Below are 14,675 nucleotides of genomic sequence, written 5' to 3'. Positions count from 1 at the left end.
ATCTTTATTTATTTAAAAAATAACTAAAAATAGTAATAGGATATAAATTATAATAATACTTGTGAAATTTGATTATGGGCTCGATCTAATTAAACTGAATTGTTGCAACTCAAAACTCAAAATTACATGACGTCTCATACTTCAAAATCATTTCTTTTCTGTAAATTATCTCAATTCCAAAAATAAGAATTGACAAAATCGAATTCATTTAAATTAAAGTCCTGCAAAATTTAGCTTCCCAAACAAGGGGTAAGGGATGGAGAAAAAGGCAACTCATGCACATAGAGGAATTGTAGCAAGATTATCACGTCTTCTCTGAACAAACATCTTCTGAAATTGCTCGAACCTACCATCCTTGATTGCTTCTCTTATTGATCGGAAGAACCCGAGGTAATGGTGGGTATTATGTCTGCAACATCAAGTCATCATCACAAAATGTTCTATTATTATCATGATGGTTATAATTACTGAAGAAAAAAGGATAATCATACATTTCTAATAGAATCTGAGCCAACATCTCATGGACGTTGAGGAGGTGATTGATGTAAGCTTTAGTATGATTCTGGCAAGTATAGCAACTGCAGCTTGCAACAATTGGTGATGTGTCTTTCCTACAAGAAAAGAAAACAAATCATCAAAACAAGTTTGCTTCATACTTGCTCTCTCGCTGATATATATGTAATTTTTTTTCTGGGCTGGTTTCTGATTTGAGTCCTTGGGTTTCCGAAGGTTGACCTATTTGAGAATTTCCAAATCTGCACTTATTTTCAATCCCTGAAGCAAAAGTTTGAAAAAAAAAAGGGAAGTCTCACGAAAATGGAAAAATTGGAGTCTCTTTTCATGTATTTCTGCATTTAACAACTTTCTTCGAGGATATAAAGAAAAAAAAAAGAGTTCTCAAAACGTCAGTTTCAGTACCAAATTCTAATTAAAGTCCATCTATAGTTTTAGCTGCTGATGGATTATTTTGTTATAACAAAGTTGAAAAAGTTAAAAGAAATTAACTAATTATACCTGTAAACGGTTGCTTTCAGGTTAATCTTTGTTTGGTCTATTCCCATCTCGGTTGACTGAAAACTGGAAGAATTCATTTCAATCTGGTCCAGTGGAAAGGTAAGTGCAAACCCTCCAAGTGTTAGATTATAAACATACCTAAGAAATGTTGCAAAAGAATGTCAAGAAGTTCCAAAGACAGTTCACGAAGAAAAAGAAGCTCAGAAAGACAAATTAAAAACTGAGGTCCATACGATGAATCAAAAAGATCAATGCCAGCAGCAACACCCTGCAACACCTCCTCTGTCAAATGCAAAATGGAAAATAGATATATTATCTGAAACCACGCAAGCCAGCAAAGTAATAGATATGTAGTAGATTTCACATTCGAGAAACACACGAAAACAGAGACAAAAAGTAAATCGATGATTGAGAAATAAAATATGTTCCTTGAATTAAAATTTCAAGGTGAGAGCATCTTTAAGGTAGTAGATTTGTAGTTAAACCATTAGGAAAGCAAAAACATTGTCGCCAATTTAAATTGTCTACAATAGATGCTAATATAACAGATGAATGTTTTCTAGGGGCAGGCAAATTGTCTATAATGGGCATATGCGAAAGATTTTGACTAGAAATCACAAAGTACAAATATGTCTCACATTGTGTTGTCTTTTCTAAAGAATTAAACAAGTCCACGAAAAAACAAAAAGAAAAACAACAAATAAGTAATCATTTAATTGCAATTTAGTAGATTTATGTATTGAAAATATTATTGAAGCTACATTAAAACTCAGTTTGAATTTAATCTTAAACCAGAATAATTATTAGCATTTGATGTATAAAAACACACATTTGTACCCAAAAAAAATAAAAGTTAAAAATATGAATCCACACCACACTTAACAATGTAGAGGAACAAAATTGCAGAACCACCAGAGATGCAACATGAACTCAAGAATTCTGGTATGATTTCCACACAAAAGAAACTAGAGAAGTTGTCATTTCTAGCTTTTACAAGGCTTAAATTCGAATCTAAGGCTTAAATTTTATTGTTACAGAATTCCAGAAATATAGTCAGTAATGATTTGAGAAAGAGGAATTTAAGTTTTTCTTGCATAAATATTTTCAAATAGACCAACAGATGACTGAAAATTAAAAATAAAAGAAAAGGACAAACAGAGATGATCCGCTATATAACGGCTGTTGAAGATTAAACAGCTTTAGCATTGATGATTATGGAAATCTCTTTACAAAATGAAATTTTAATATAAACAGTTAAAAAAAAAAAATTCTTACATGGACTTCCATCACTTCCATTCTCAAACTATGTAAAACCTCCATAGTTTTAGCATCTCTTTTTAAGTTCTAGGCCTGATTAGAATATTCATGTGGAGCTCAAATCAGAAAAGTTTAACCCCAGTAGCATAATTTATAAAATTTTCCAATAAAGTAAGACATAAGACTTATACGAAGTACCATTCATTACCAACAATCACAAGAACTTAAGCACTCAGGAGAAAGGACCAACATACGTGATATATCTTCGAACTCTAAAAAATTTCCACAGTTAGTGATTCAAGTGGTGATGAATTCAACACATAGGATAAAAGCATCCCCCAAGTGTAGCCCATAACATCAAAAGTCTGAAAGGAATAACTACAGCCAACCAAATACCTGGTAGTCCAAGCCCAGAGATAAGGCGCGGCTTTTCTCCTGGTAAACTTTCCTGAGCATTTCATAAGAGTATTAGAAACCCAGCATTATCAAAGGAAACACTCAATTTTTTCTGTGCCAACAACAATCTCCTACAAAAATTCCATGAACTCGTCAAATAAAGCCAAAAAGTAATTCATTTATTTTGTTTATTCATATTTTCATCCCACGAAGTTTTAGACAAAAAAAAAAAAAGCCTTGCATAGAGAAATCAACACGACTCCCAAATTAATACGAGGCAAAGCAAAATTTAATGAAATACCATAAAATATAATATCACCTGAACCCTGCAATCTGAAAATTTTTTCATATTTTGGCTTGCATTAGTTGACAGTAGTTCAAAGTGAAATAAGAAATCCAAGATAATATTATCTAATGGGACATGAATCTTTATTTGTTCCTGTTTAAAACATTAGCAATGAAGTGAATCGGCCACTTAATAACAGTAGAACATCTTACAATTACGGTATCAATCAAAGCAGGGCGCTCATCCATGCTCTCACCAAGCCCAAATCCTCCAATCCAATATCCTGCAGCAAACTTTTTCTTATCAGTTTGAGAAGATGATTAAACCAAGGGTAAATTAGATTTTCATTCCAGAAGTTTAACCAGAATTACAAGTCAGCATAATGATTGTTAAAAATTACAATTCTCTCTCATATTTTTTTATCATCTTTTATGAGTCCCCGTTGTCACAATTTCATATGTTATTTTACGAATGCCCCTATAATAAAGCCTAAAAATTACTCTTTTGCTTGAACAATTTCAAAGCATACAAGCAATGGAAATTCACACCATCAGAGAACAAACTATGCCGATGCACTAAATCTGTGTGCTCTAACTTTAATAACATAAAGTTAAACAACTAGCTAGTACTGCCACTCTCAAATTCACAACTAGAAGGTGAAAATCAAGAGAGAAAAACTGATAAAACTATAACCATATCACAGAAAAATATTTAAAAAATGCATGAAATTTTGAGTATGAAATGCTCACAATTGTGAACAATGGAACAGTTCATAGCCAACGCCAATATCCTTAATTAGAGTAAAATTAGTATAAGAATAGTCTCCCTTACCAATGGAAGGGTGGTTACAAGGAAGGATTTTTTGAGCTTTGGTTTCTTTAGTTTGACTTATATCACTTTTTTTTGAAATAATTTATTTTTTATTTTAGTTCTCTCTTATTATTATAAGCTTTTTGGCGTGGTTAATAAAGTTGTTACATGAACTTTTAAGTTCACGTAATTAGAGAAAATGGTTACAATCATACAATTATAAATTGTAGAGTATCTGATTTTGAATCATAATCATAAGCAAACCTATGGGATGACAATGTAATTAAACCTAAGGAAAAAATAAAATACAAACTTTAGCATGTCAAAACAAGACTTCCAAGTATATATATATATAAAAACACGCACGCATGCCCGCTCGCAAAGCAAGTAGAAATCCTCGAAATCGAGGGCATACAAGAGACAGCAAAAAAAAAAAAAAAAAAAAGGAATAAATCACAAGATAAAAGCTCACCAAGAATATAAGCATGAAAAATAAATTATGCTTTTCAACATAATTCATATCTTACATTGTACAAATGGGCTGGAAGTTTTATTGCTACTTCATTCTAGTCAACAGAGAACAAGCAAATATTGAAAAGGATTAAAATCCGGAAAAGGGAGGAGGCAATAGCATTTTTCATCTTCACTTCACAGCTCCTCATGTAGAATCCAACTGAATAGGTTAAAAGCATCAATGTAAAGACTATACCTGACACATTTCTCTTGGCTATTTCTTCAGCACATCTTTTCCTTTCATCTAAATTAGACCCTCCAACAATAGCTCCAAAAACAACCCCATCTGCCTAAATTCAATAGTTAAGACAGGAACAAACTTAGATAAATGCATTATTTCATCTTCATTTTTTCAAGTATGATGGTTTCATAATTAAGTACTGTAAAGACAACTATTATGAAGTCCTGCAAATTACATACCAGGATCATCAAATTTCTCTCAATTTAAGATAATTGAAAATAGAAAGCAAAAATACAAGCATAGAAAAGATTTCAAAAGCTGGCTGAGAATCTGCTTATGGCATTATAATAACCCATAGTTAATTTATAATTGGCATCCTAGCAGGGCCAAGGCTCATAAGTATTGCATATGATACAGCCCCGTGGTACAATAGATACCACATAAAAAACTTACTTCAATCCAAGACTACAACATATTATAACAAGCACATAAACTATATAACAGCAGCAGGCAATCATATTCCAAGATGGATCATTTCAGACAATATACTAAATGCAGCCAAAAGGAGAAGACAATTGCTTTTTTACCAGGCTAAGAGCAATGCATTCGTCAAGCCATTTTACAGTTCGATCCACCGAAATCCTGTTCCTCTTATCAGATACCCATGCAGGTACTTCATCAGCCAAGGTAGTCCAAATGTTTGGCTTCATGGAAGAAATCATTTGCAAGTATTCTACAGGTTTAATCTGCAATATTTGATCAATTTGAAAAATTCAATAAGAAATCCAGCTACAAGATAAAATAACAAAAGGATGAATTACATCTGATGTTGACACATTTGAGAATCAAGCAAGTGAAATTACCAAAATGCGACCACAAGGAGTCTCAAAAGATGCTCCAAGTTTATTTGTACTGTTACTTTCTGGAAGAATTTGAACAGAATCCCTTGCTACAGCAGCAAATGCATGTTCATCTAATCCAAGCATTTGATGGAGCCCCCCAATGTTTGATATTGTTTTCATAGAAAGGCCCTCCAAGCTGCAGAATGAAAACATGTCATCAACATCATGTGACATTGAGACCAAAATATAACAATTTTTCAAAAATTAAATATCACAGTACATCACTTTTCTTCCTTTTCTTTTCATCAAAAGAGAAAGTTGGTCCTTCTAGGAATAATCATTGATCAGAGATCATTCATTGTAATAGAACACAAAGTTAGGTTCCATAAACTTGAAAGGGTACTTAAATCAAGTCTTCTGACAGCACTTTATTCTGCCTAACACCATAAAATAATAAAAAGATGCTGAGGTTTACCATATGCAAGGATGCAGTAATACCAACAATGCGAGCTCAACAAAATGTGCAAAACACAATCATGCAGTGATCTTGATATGATTGACCCAGGCACACTGAAACAATCCAGCAAATCCAATCTCTTATAATACCCAGAATCCACAGGCACTTGCCATTTGTTATTTTCTTTTCTTAAACATGACTTGTTCTCTAAATACAAGAAAAACTTATCTTTGCACAAAATTATGATGCAAGAAGGAAGCAACTAACTCTCTCCTTCCACTTCCAAAAGGGTAAATGAGGTGATGACTTTCCTTCTTTTAAAATAAGAAATAGACGAAGAGAAACCTAGAGAGAGAGGGAATGGATGCATCCAGCTTTGAGAGGCAGCTGACCTCAAACCATATATACTAAACTGGAAAAGCAAGAATTCCATGGATATAGTTGTAACATGGATAGAATCAGTTGCACTGTCTAATATCATAATCCCAAAATTTTCAAATATGAAAAAAAAAAAAAAAAAATCCAACTTTCCTATAAAATTAGGTTAAAATAAAGTTTCCAACTTTCCAGAAATTAGGTGGCATTCACAAATCATACATGCTCCTATACACAGGAAACCTCATATCCTACTGATGTGTTAATAATACAGCTCCTCTTTTTTTATTCCAATCCGATGCTTTCCCACTTCAGCAACAGTATTCACCGCAGCAAATACATTCAGTTACTCTAAGTAACAGGTTAATGAAAAAAAAAAAAAGGAAAAAAGAAATACTAGAATCAAAAGAATGAATTGAATGCATTTAGCCACTAATATACGTCTTACATTACATTCATGTTACCAGTTGACAATGGCATTAAAGTCGCGATATTTTCTCAAGACTATCAACTTAAATCAAAACTCACAACAAGCAGTGACGGCGCTTATATATTTATCTACAATACCCATGTTCCATATTAGTAGAAATAGCATGATTTTACATAAACCAAACAGCAAACACCTTCTATGCATTCTTGAACCACCAAATGCTTAAACATTTTTGTTACCATCAATAGAGAAAACAAGTGAGAAGAGAAAGAAAATAAAAGAAAGACAAAGTTCCGACGAACTCACAAGTGAAGCGGACTAAATTGGAGAAGAGCAGAGTCAGGGTAAGGGAGAGAAGGAAGGAGGTCAGGAGAGATAAAATGGGGCAGCCCTTTACGTGTAGAGAGGAGGAGAGCTGGTGTTTCTACTGGGGAAGTGCAGTTGCCGACATGGAGAACTCCTGTTCGAGCTTTGCCGCTGCTCCATGCCTTCACCGCGAAATTCATGCTTCCTCCTCCCTTGCGTTGTTGGTGCTCTGAAGAAAGGTTGCCCTCATAGTAGCGCCTTAAGCGGGTAATGCTTAGTGGGTTACTGTTCCAATAACAGTAACTTGATTCTAACATGGCCCATTCTAAAACGTCTGCGTTTCGGTCTAAAACAATTCCCTACTTCAGTAAATAAATCCCTATGCTCTCTTTCATAAACATCTCTTTGCTACTGCTCCCTAAAATACCGTTCACCGATCATCGGTCAGTCCGTTTCATCTTCCAGTCCAGTTGAGGCAGCGTAACAACATTGACTCAAACACACAGTTCATCTTCCAGAACACTCAAATCATCACTCGGGTGAGTAATATTTCTTTTTTTTTTTTTCCTTTATGATTTGTTTCTTATTTTCCGTTTTTTTTTTCGGAAAGCAAAGCTCTATGTTTCTTTCCTTTCTTTTTTTCACTGTCTCCGTCTCTCGATTTTCCCCCTCTAAAATCTCTGAATGTGGGGTTTCAATTGATATCTCTTTGTTTTGTTCTTTAAAACTCAGCAATTTTTGGGTATTAAATTTCTCTAATTTATTTATTTAATGGATATCTCTTTGTAATTACTGAATTTTGTTTCTTGCCGTATGCCGTCAAATGTTTACGGAACTTTTATCTCATTTTAGTTGATATATATTTATTTTAACGTGCTTTCAATATTTTTGCAAGAACTTGAAACCATTATCCTTTAGTTGAGCATTTTCTGAAAAATACTCTGGATGGTGATTGAATTGAGTTTAATATGTAAAACTTGGTCTTAGGGAGCCTTCATCTCACTGTGATTGATAGTTTTTTTTTTTTAAGACGTCTTCAAGATTTTTACAAGAACCTGAAATTATTTTCCTTCGGTTGAGCTTTTCTGATAGATGCTCTGAGACAAGTTTATTTATATCTTTTTTTGACTGATATTTGTTGCTTATATTTTCTTTTTTCTTTTCATTAGGTTGCTTTGTTCACATTTGACATTATGATAATGATAATGATAACTTACATTTAATTTTGACATATCAATTACTTTGTTCTGCATTCTTGATATGGCCTAATTTCTTGAAGTTCCAATATAACTTGCTGTCCATTTTTTGTCATTTTCAATTTATTTTCTCATTTTTATAGTGTTCCTTTTCCATATGGTAAATCCATATGCATGAAATAGAAAGAATCTGTGAGTAGTATAGCAATGTCAAATCCAGTAGTTGGTTAGACTAACAAAATTGTTGGAGAAATGAATGGCAAGGGAAATTAGTACAAGAGAAGAAATATAAATACTTTATGAAATCCGAAATGGCGAGAATAGTTACTGGATTCTTATTATTGAATTCGGATATGATTGAATAATATTAAATATTTTTATTTGTTTATTATTTGGTGTATTGCCAGTGAATTAAGGTATAATTTAGAAACCTTTCTGGAACACATCCTTTTCTAAGAACCGACATAAATATTTTTCTCTTGAAGAGGTGTTATTTACTGTGAAATTGTGATTCATATATAACCAGTACTGACATTTAGTGTAATAAATTAAAAAATATTCTATATGAAATGAAATTTCTTAAATAAAAAATGTTAGAAATTGTGTATCATGGAAACTCATATTGTAAAATGGAGTGGAATTGCAATCCTTTTGGGTTTGGTTTTGCCATTTTAGGTTATTCGTTGATGCAATTCTTTGTATTGTTCTTTAAAACTTAGCTATTTTGAAGGAATGAAGTTTCTCTAATTTATTTATTTAATGGATATGCCTTTAGAATTACTGGATTTTGTTTTATGTGTGTTGTGAGAATGTTTAGGGAGCGTTTATCTCATTGTAATTAATTGTGTTTTTATTCGAGTGATTTTTGCAAAAAATTGAAATTATTATCTTTTGGTTGAGCTTTTTCTGCTAGTACTGTATGAGGATGGACACTGACTGAGCATAATAGTAAAACTTGATCTTAGAAGATGTATTGTACTTTTTGGATTAACTTTTAGAACAGTTGATTGTTGCTTTTCATATTAGTTGGTTAAATTTTAGATTTTATGAATTGTTCATGCTTTTTAGCCAGGGCTACTAACTCCTCACAAAAGTATTTGACCATTTGGATGTTTATTAATGTTGTTTTGTGGCTATATATATATATGCTTTTTGTGTTAGTTGGTTAAATTCTAGATTTTATGAATTGTTCATGCTTTTAGCCAGGGTTACTAACTCCTTACAAAAGTAATTGACCATTTGGATGTTTATTAATATTCTTTTGTGGCTATATATATATAAATATATATATATATATATATATGTTGCTTACGTTTACTTTTTCTTTTTCTTGGGTTGCATTTTTGACATTTGAAGTTATGATATGGATTCTTTGTCTGATTACATAGTATATGATAACTTGATATTCAATTTTGACATGTCAATATTTTGTTGTGGATTCTTGATGTGGCCTGATTTCTTGATGTTCAAATCTAACTTGCAGTCCACTTGTGTCATTTTCAATTTATTTCTCATTTTCTTTAGTGTTCCTTTCCCATATGGTAAATGCATCTGCATGAAATTGAAAGAATCTGCGAGTATTGTAGCAATGTCAAATTAAATTGTTGGTTAGACTAAAAACGTTGTTGGAGAAATGAATGGCAAGGGAAATTAGTACAAGATAAGAAATATACCTCTCTATGAAATCCGAAATGTAAGAATAGTTATTGGATCCAGAGATAACTGAATAAATATTGAATGTTTGTATTTGTTTATCATTTGGTGCATGGCCAGTGAAATTAAGATATAAACAAGAAACCTTTTTGGAAATCATCCTATTCTAGGAACCAACATCAATATTTTTCATGAAGAGGTGTTATTCACTGTAAAATTGCGATTCATTTATTACCAGCACTAACATTTATTACAACTAATTCAAAAATGTTCAATTTGAATGAAATTTCTTAAGAAAAAAATTGTGTATCATGGAAAGTCGGAACTCGTCATGTAAAAAGGAGTGGATTGTGCTCCTTTTGGCTTTGGCTTTGGCTTTTTCATTTTGAGTTATTTGCTGATGCTATTCTATAGGTCTCTTGTTAAAATTTAAAACATTTTCTGTTGTATCATCTCCTGAGTACATACTGTTGTTGATGATACAGCTTTTCATAGATGAAGATGCAGATGCCTTGGAAAATATGTGCTGGTTGTCAATCTTGATGTCTGCCTCAATCTGTTTGCCAATAGTTATACAAAGATACTTCATTTTCAAATAAGCTGTTGAGATGGTAGTGGAATCCATGAGGAAACCTTCTAAGGTGCTAGATACAAACCTTTTGAATCATGTGCTTCTGATGAGCTATTTGTTATAAAATTTTGACATCATATATCAAGCTTTTACTGTTTGAATAGAATAGTAATTTAAATTGCATAGTGGATTTTGAATGTAATGATTTCTAATATTATTATTAGTTGCTACGCTTTATTCTTTTAAATTTAGGGGTCGATGAAAAATGGTATTTGACTTAATCTTAGGCTTAATGGACTTGTAATTTGAATTTAAATTTTTGTTTCTAATTTATTGTTCTTTTAATCATAAGGTTTGTCAAATCCTGTTTGATAGTGTATAATTTGGTTATTATAGTGGGCTTAGTTTAAGGTTTTGGACTGCCTTCGTCCAATCCAGCACAACCCTCTTTCTCCTTCCATCATCTACCCTGAATTGGTATGATGAAAACCAAATGCAATTTTTGTGGAAGTAGATTATGAGGAGCTTAAAACCTGTCCCAGAGTCTTGATGTTAGATTCTATGAAGGTGCAGAAGGGCATTATTTTCTGCTATTTGTTAGTTTCTATGAAGGAGTGGAAAGGCATTTGTGTAGTTTTAGCTGCACCAGAGCAACTCAGACGACCACAATGATGATGAAGAAGCAACAGACAATGGCAATTAATTTCAATTTTAATAAATTTTAGATGCACCAAAGTTTAATAAGTTTTATTAGTTTCGATTTATTTTAATCCAAAAAAATGATTTTCAATAAAAATATTAATTTTAAATTATTTTATATAATATTAATTGAATACGGGTTCAACCCCAGTTGACCCTCTAACTCTTAACCCTCTGCTTTCACCGGGTCGATGACCAGGGTCTGAGATGGGTCTAAAACCGAGCTTAATTGGTTTGAAACTGATATTCATGTGAATACAAGTTGCTTCTCCCAACTGAAACCTTACTGAAAAGTTAATGTTAGAATTAACTTTTTTGTTATCTATTTTACTGTGATAGCTATGCATATTTCTTTCCTTATTGTCTTTATGTTTCTCATTTTATTACTAATAGATATGAAGTTAGTGTAATAATTCAAAATCAAAACTTCTGCATTTTATGGTGGCCAAAAGGCTCATAGCTTTTTTTTTTTCATTTTTATCCGGATGACACATGAAACATAATTGGATTATAAATTGGTTGATTGAGGTGCTATCTTAGGATGGTGTTCTTGTCCAATTTTGAAGATGGGTTTTGGGAAAGTGACACATAAGGAGGTACGGGTTCTATACCTTTTTAAAAATTAAAGAAGTTAGTTTGAATTCAGAGATCATTTAGTTTGATTTGCTGCTGTCTAGAGTAAAACCAAAGTTGCTTTGTTTTGAAAATGAGTGTTCTCTACTTACAGTTCAGGTGAATTTAGTTGCAATTTGAGGTTTTCTGTGTATAATATTTTATACTACCTGTTACAAATGGGTTTGAGTTTATGATTTTTCTTTTTAGTTAATTGATTTTATTTTTTTACAGTTGAATTCAATATGCCACAGTGAAGCACAGTAATAACTGCTTGTAGTAAGAATAAATAAGGATAACTCCATTTTGTTTTCTCCTTTTTATCTTCCTTCCATCCAAACATCAGGATGGAAAATTACTAAGAAAAAAAGCAGTACAATACTTCATAATTTTTCCCTCTTATTTTCCTTCCTCCATTATTTTCCTTCCTTTCCTTTACAAACAGTGTTAGAGACTGCTTCGCACTCAGCCACCACCCACCACCCATGTTGAGAAGGCAGATCATAACCCTTGTTAAGTGCCATTAAGCAAGACAGTGGCGAACCTCTTTTTCCGTCTCTAAGAATCAGCAACTGCCCTGAAATAGAGGTTCTCTCTTCCTTTTTCCTATATATGCCTACATGTCCTGAATTGATTCTTTTATACATACCAAAAAATCACGATAAGTTATCATTACTGTTATTTCTAGGGTTTCATTCTCCTCTACTGCACTAAAACCCTAACCATGGAGGCTGTGGCTGAAAACGCTAGCACCAGGAGTCTCCAATATCCATCCTCCCTATCACAATCTCACCAGTACTGCACTGACCTTGACGCTGTTGATATTTCCTCATCAGCTAGACGCTTCTGTGATATCCTTAACAGAGCGTCACCTCACGATGTTGAATCTGCGCTCTCCTCTAGTGGAATTCCACTCTCAGCAGACGTGGTCCATGAAGTCCTCAAACTTTCTTACGATAATGCCTCTTCTGCTGTGGTTTTCTTTCGATGGGTTGGAAGGGCTCTTAAGCCCACTCCTTATGCGTGGAATCTGATGGTGGACTTGCTTGGCAAGAACCAGCTATTTGAGTCCATGTGGGATGCAATTCGCTCTATGAAACAAGAGAACATGTTGTCAATGGCAACATTTGCTTCTGTTTTCGGGAGTTATTGTTCAGCTGGTAGATTTAATGAGGCTGTGATGAGCTTTGATGTTATGGATAGGTATGGTATTGAGCAAGATATTGTTGCGGTGAATTCACTTTTAAGTGCATTTTGCCGCGAGGATAATCATACTCTTGAGGCATTGGAGTTTTTTGAAAGGATCAAGTCTAAGATACCCCCGGATGGTGATACATTTGCTATTTTGTTGGAAGGGTGGGAGAAGGAAGGCAACGTGGCGAAAGCAAAGACTACTTTTGGTGAGATGGTGATAAGTATTGGTTGGAGCAAGTTGAACATGCCGGCTTATGATGCCTTTTTGACTACACTTATACGCGGGTCTCAAGCAGATGAGGCTGTCAAGTTCCTTCAAGTTATGAAGGGGAAGGATTGCTTACCAGGTTTGAAATTTTTCTCTAATGCTCTTGATATGCTTTGTAAGCAGAATGATTTTGTTTATGCTGTCCCAATGTGGGATATAATGGTGGGTAGTGGGTTGGTACCGAATTTGATAATGTACAATACTATGATTCGGTTGCTTTGCGACAACAGTGACATTGACAATGCGGTTCGGTTGCTTGATGAGATGGTCTTTCATGGAGCTTTTCCTGATCTTTTTACTTATAACATGATTTTTCAATGTCTTATAAAAAACAAGAAGGTTTGGCAAGTGGGCAAGTTCTTCTATGAGATGATCAAGAATGAATTTCCTCCAACACATATTAATTGTGCCACAGCCATCACAGTTCTGATGGACGGGGATGACCCTGAAATGGCTATCGAGATATGGAACTACATGGTTGAGAACAATGTGATGCCGCTTGATGAGAGCGCAAATGCCCTTCTTATAGGGCTTTGTAACCTGGGTAGGTTGTCAGAGGTGAGGAGGTTTGCAGATGATATGCTTGACAGAAGAATCAAAATATATGAACCAACAATGAAAAAGTTGAAGAATGCTTTCTATAAGGAGGGTAGAAGTGCAAGGGACAGGTTTGATAGCCTTTCAAGGAGATGGGAAGCTTTCTAGATATGTTGCTGCGAATTCCTGTTTTTTTTAGTCTTCTAGTAAAAAGATTAAACTCTCCTTCTGGTATGAAAACATTTTTGGAATGTGGCAGTCATCAATGGAAAAGATTTTAGATGAGCATAACTCTTTCCTCTGCCTTCTCATGAGCACATCTATTCTTCTTTTCTCATCTGGTGTATGCAAGTAGTGGTACCTCGAGAATGGGATGATCAAATTACTTGATCTGGTGGATAACCAATCCGATCCGATCTGAATGGAACAGATAAAATCTGCTCAAATTTAATGGTGGATCGGATATGTATTTAGAAATTAAATTCGACTCGGATATGGACCGAATACAAATATAGCACATAATCCGATGTGAGTTCGATCTATGATGGGTAATTTTGTCTTTTTCTTATATTTTTAAATTGCTTATTGTAATTTTAGATGTGCAGTTGCTTTTATTTTTTCTTTTCCATCAATATTTTAATATTTCTCTACACTTCTTTCACCCCTTTTGTATTTGTTTTACTTTACATGAAGCAAAAGAATAAGAGTTGGACCATGCAAAAATTTTTTGCACTTCACAATTATTGAAGTCTTTTCCATTCGGTGTACAATGTTTGTGTTTTCAAGCATAATGAACATTAAACATGTGATATTTTGTTGAATTATTGTTATCTTTTTTTTTTTTTTTCTAGCATCATAAAAAATGCATTTGATCTGAATTCGATTAAACCAGATATATTTATAGATGTATGAAAATCTTGATGGGTCAAATATGAATTTTGTGTAATCCGATAAGAATCTGATTCATGATCATCCATGTCCAGAAGATGAGATATTGATCCTTCCCGGTTGGTAATCTCGAGATTTTGTATATTATACTACAGTATACACTGAGTTAAGGCCAAATTGGCATGGTCTC

The 14,675-nt window shown here is 33.4% G+C and overlaps 2 protein-coding genes across 7 annotated transcripts; one reads left to right on the top strand and one right to left on the bottom strand.

Moving 5' to 3' along the window:
* Positions 1-86: 86 nt before the first annotated feature.
* On the bottom strand, positions 87-7,184 carry LOC105638322 (uncharacterized). The gene is made up of 10 exons (XM_012222120.4): positions 6,868-7,184; positions 5,321-5,495; positions 5,045-5,203; positions 4,473-4,566; positions 3,166-3,236; positions 2,668-2,719; positions 1,248-1,296; positions 1,015-1,152; positions 492-611; positions 87-409 (listed from the first exon to the last, which is right to left on the bottom strand). Exons 1-10 carry the CDS (start codon positions 7,182-7,184, stop codon positions 274-276), a joined length of 1,311 nt encoding a protein of 436 aa, XP_012077510.2. The 3' UTR covers positions 87-273.
* An 81-nt stretch (positions 7,185-7,265) lies between these two features.
* On the top strand, positions 7,266-14,340 carry LOC105638305 (uncharacterized). 6 transcript variants are annotated; one of them, XM_089726484.1, is made up of 5 exons: positions 7,266-7,406; positions 10,202-10,357; positions 11,833-11,877; positions 12,044-12,186; positions 12,287-14,340. In XM_089726484.1, exon 5 carries the CDS (start codon positions 12,323-12,325, stop codon positions 13,763-13,765), a length of 1,443 nt encoding a protein of 480 aa, XP_089582610.1. In that variant the 5' UTR covers positions 7,266-7,406; positions 10,202-10,357; positions 11,833-11,877; positions 12,044-12,186; positions 12,287-12,322; the 3' UTR covers positions 13,766-14,340. The 6 variants fall into 6 exon arrangements, with proteins under 6 accessions (XP_089582610.1, XP_020536739.1, XP_037495770.1 ...); XM_020681080.3 differs by lacking the exon at positions 11,833-11,877 and adding an exon at positions 11,527-11,582; XM_037639842.2 differs by lacking the exon at positions 11,833-11,877 and adding an exon at positions 11,515-11,582.
* Positions 14,341-14,675: the final 335 nt, after the last annotated feature.

The sequence above is a fragment of the Jatropha curcas genome, chromosome 9 (genome assembly GCF_041381405.1).
Source record: "Jatropha curcas cultivar XTBG-Jc1 chromosome 9, XTBG_Jcur_1.0, whole genome shotgun sequence".
NCBI lineage: Eukaryota > Viridiplantae > Streptophyta > Magnoliopsida > Malpighiales > Euphorbiaceae > Jatropha > Jatropha curcas.
The sequence above is the reverse complement of the archived record's forward strand: the minus strand, read 5'-3'. Positions and strand labels throughout refer to the sequence as shown.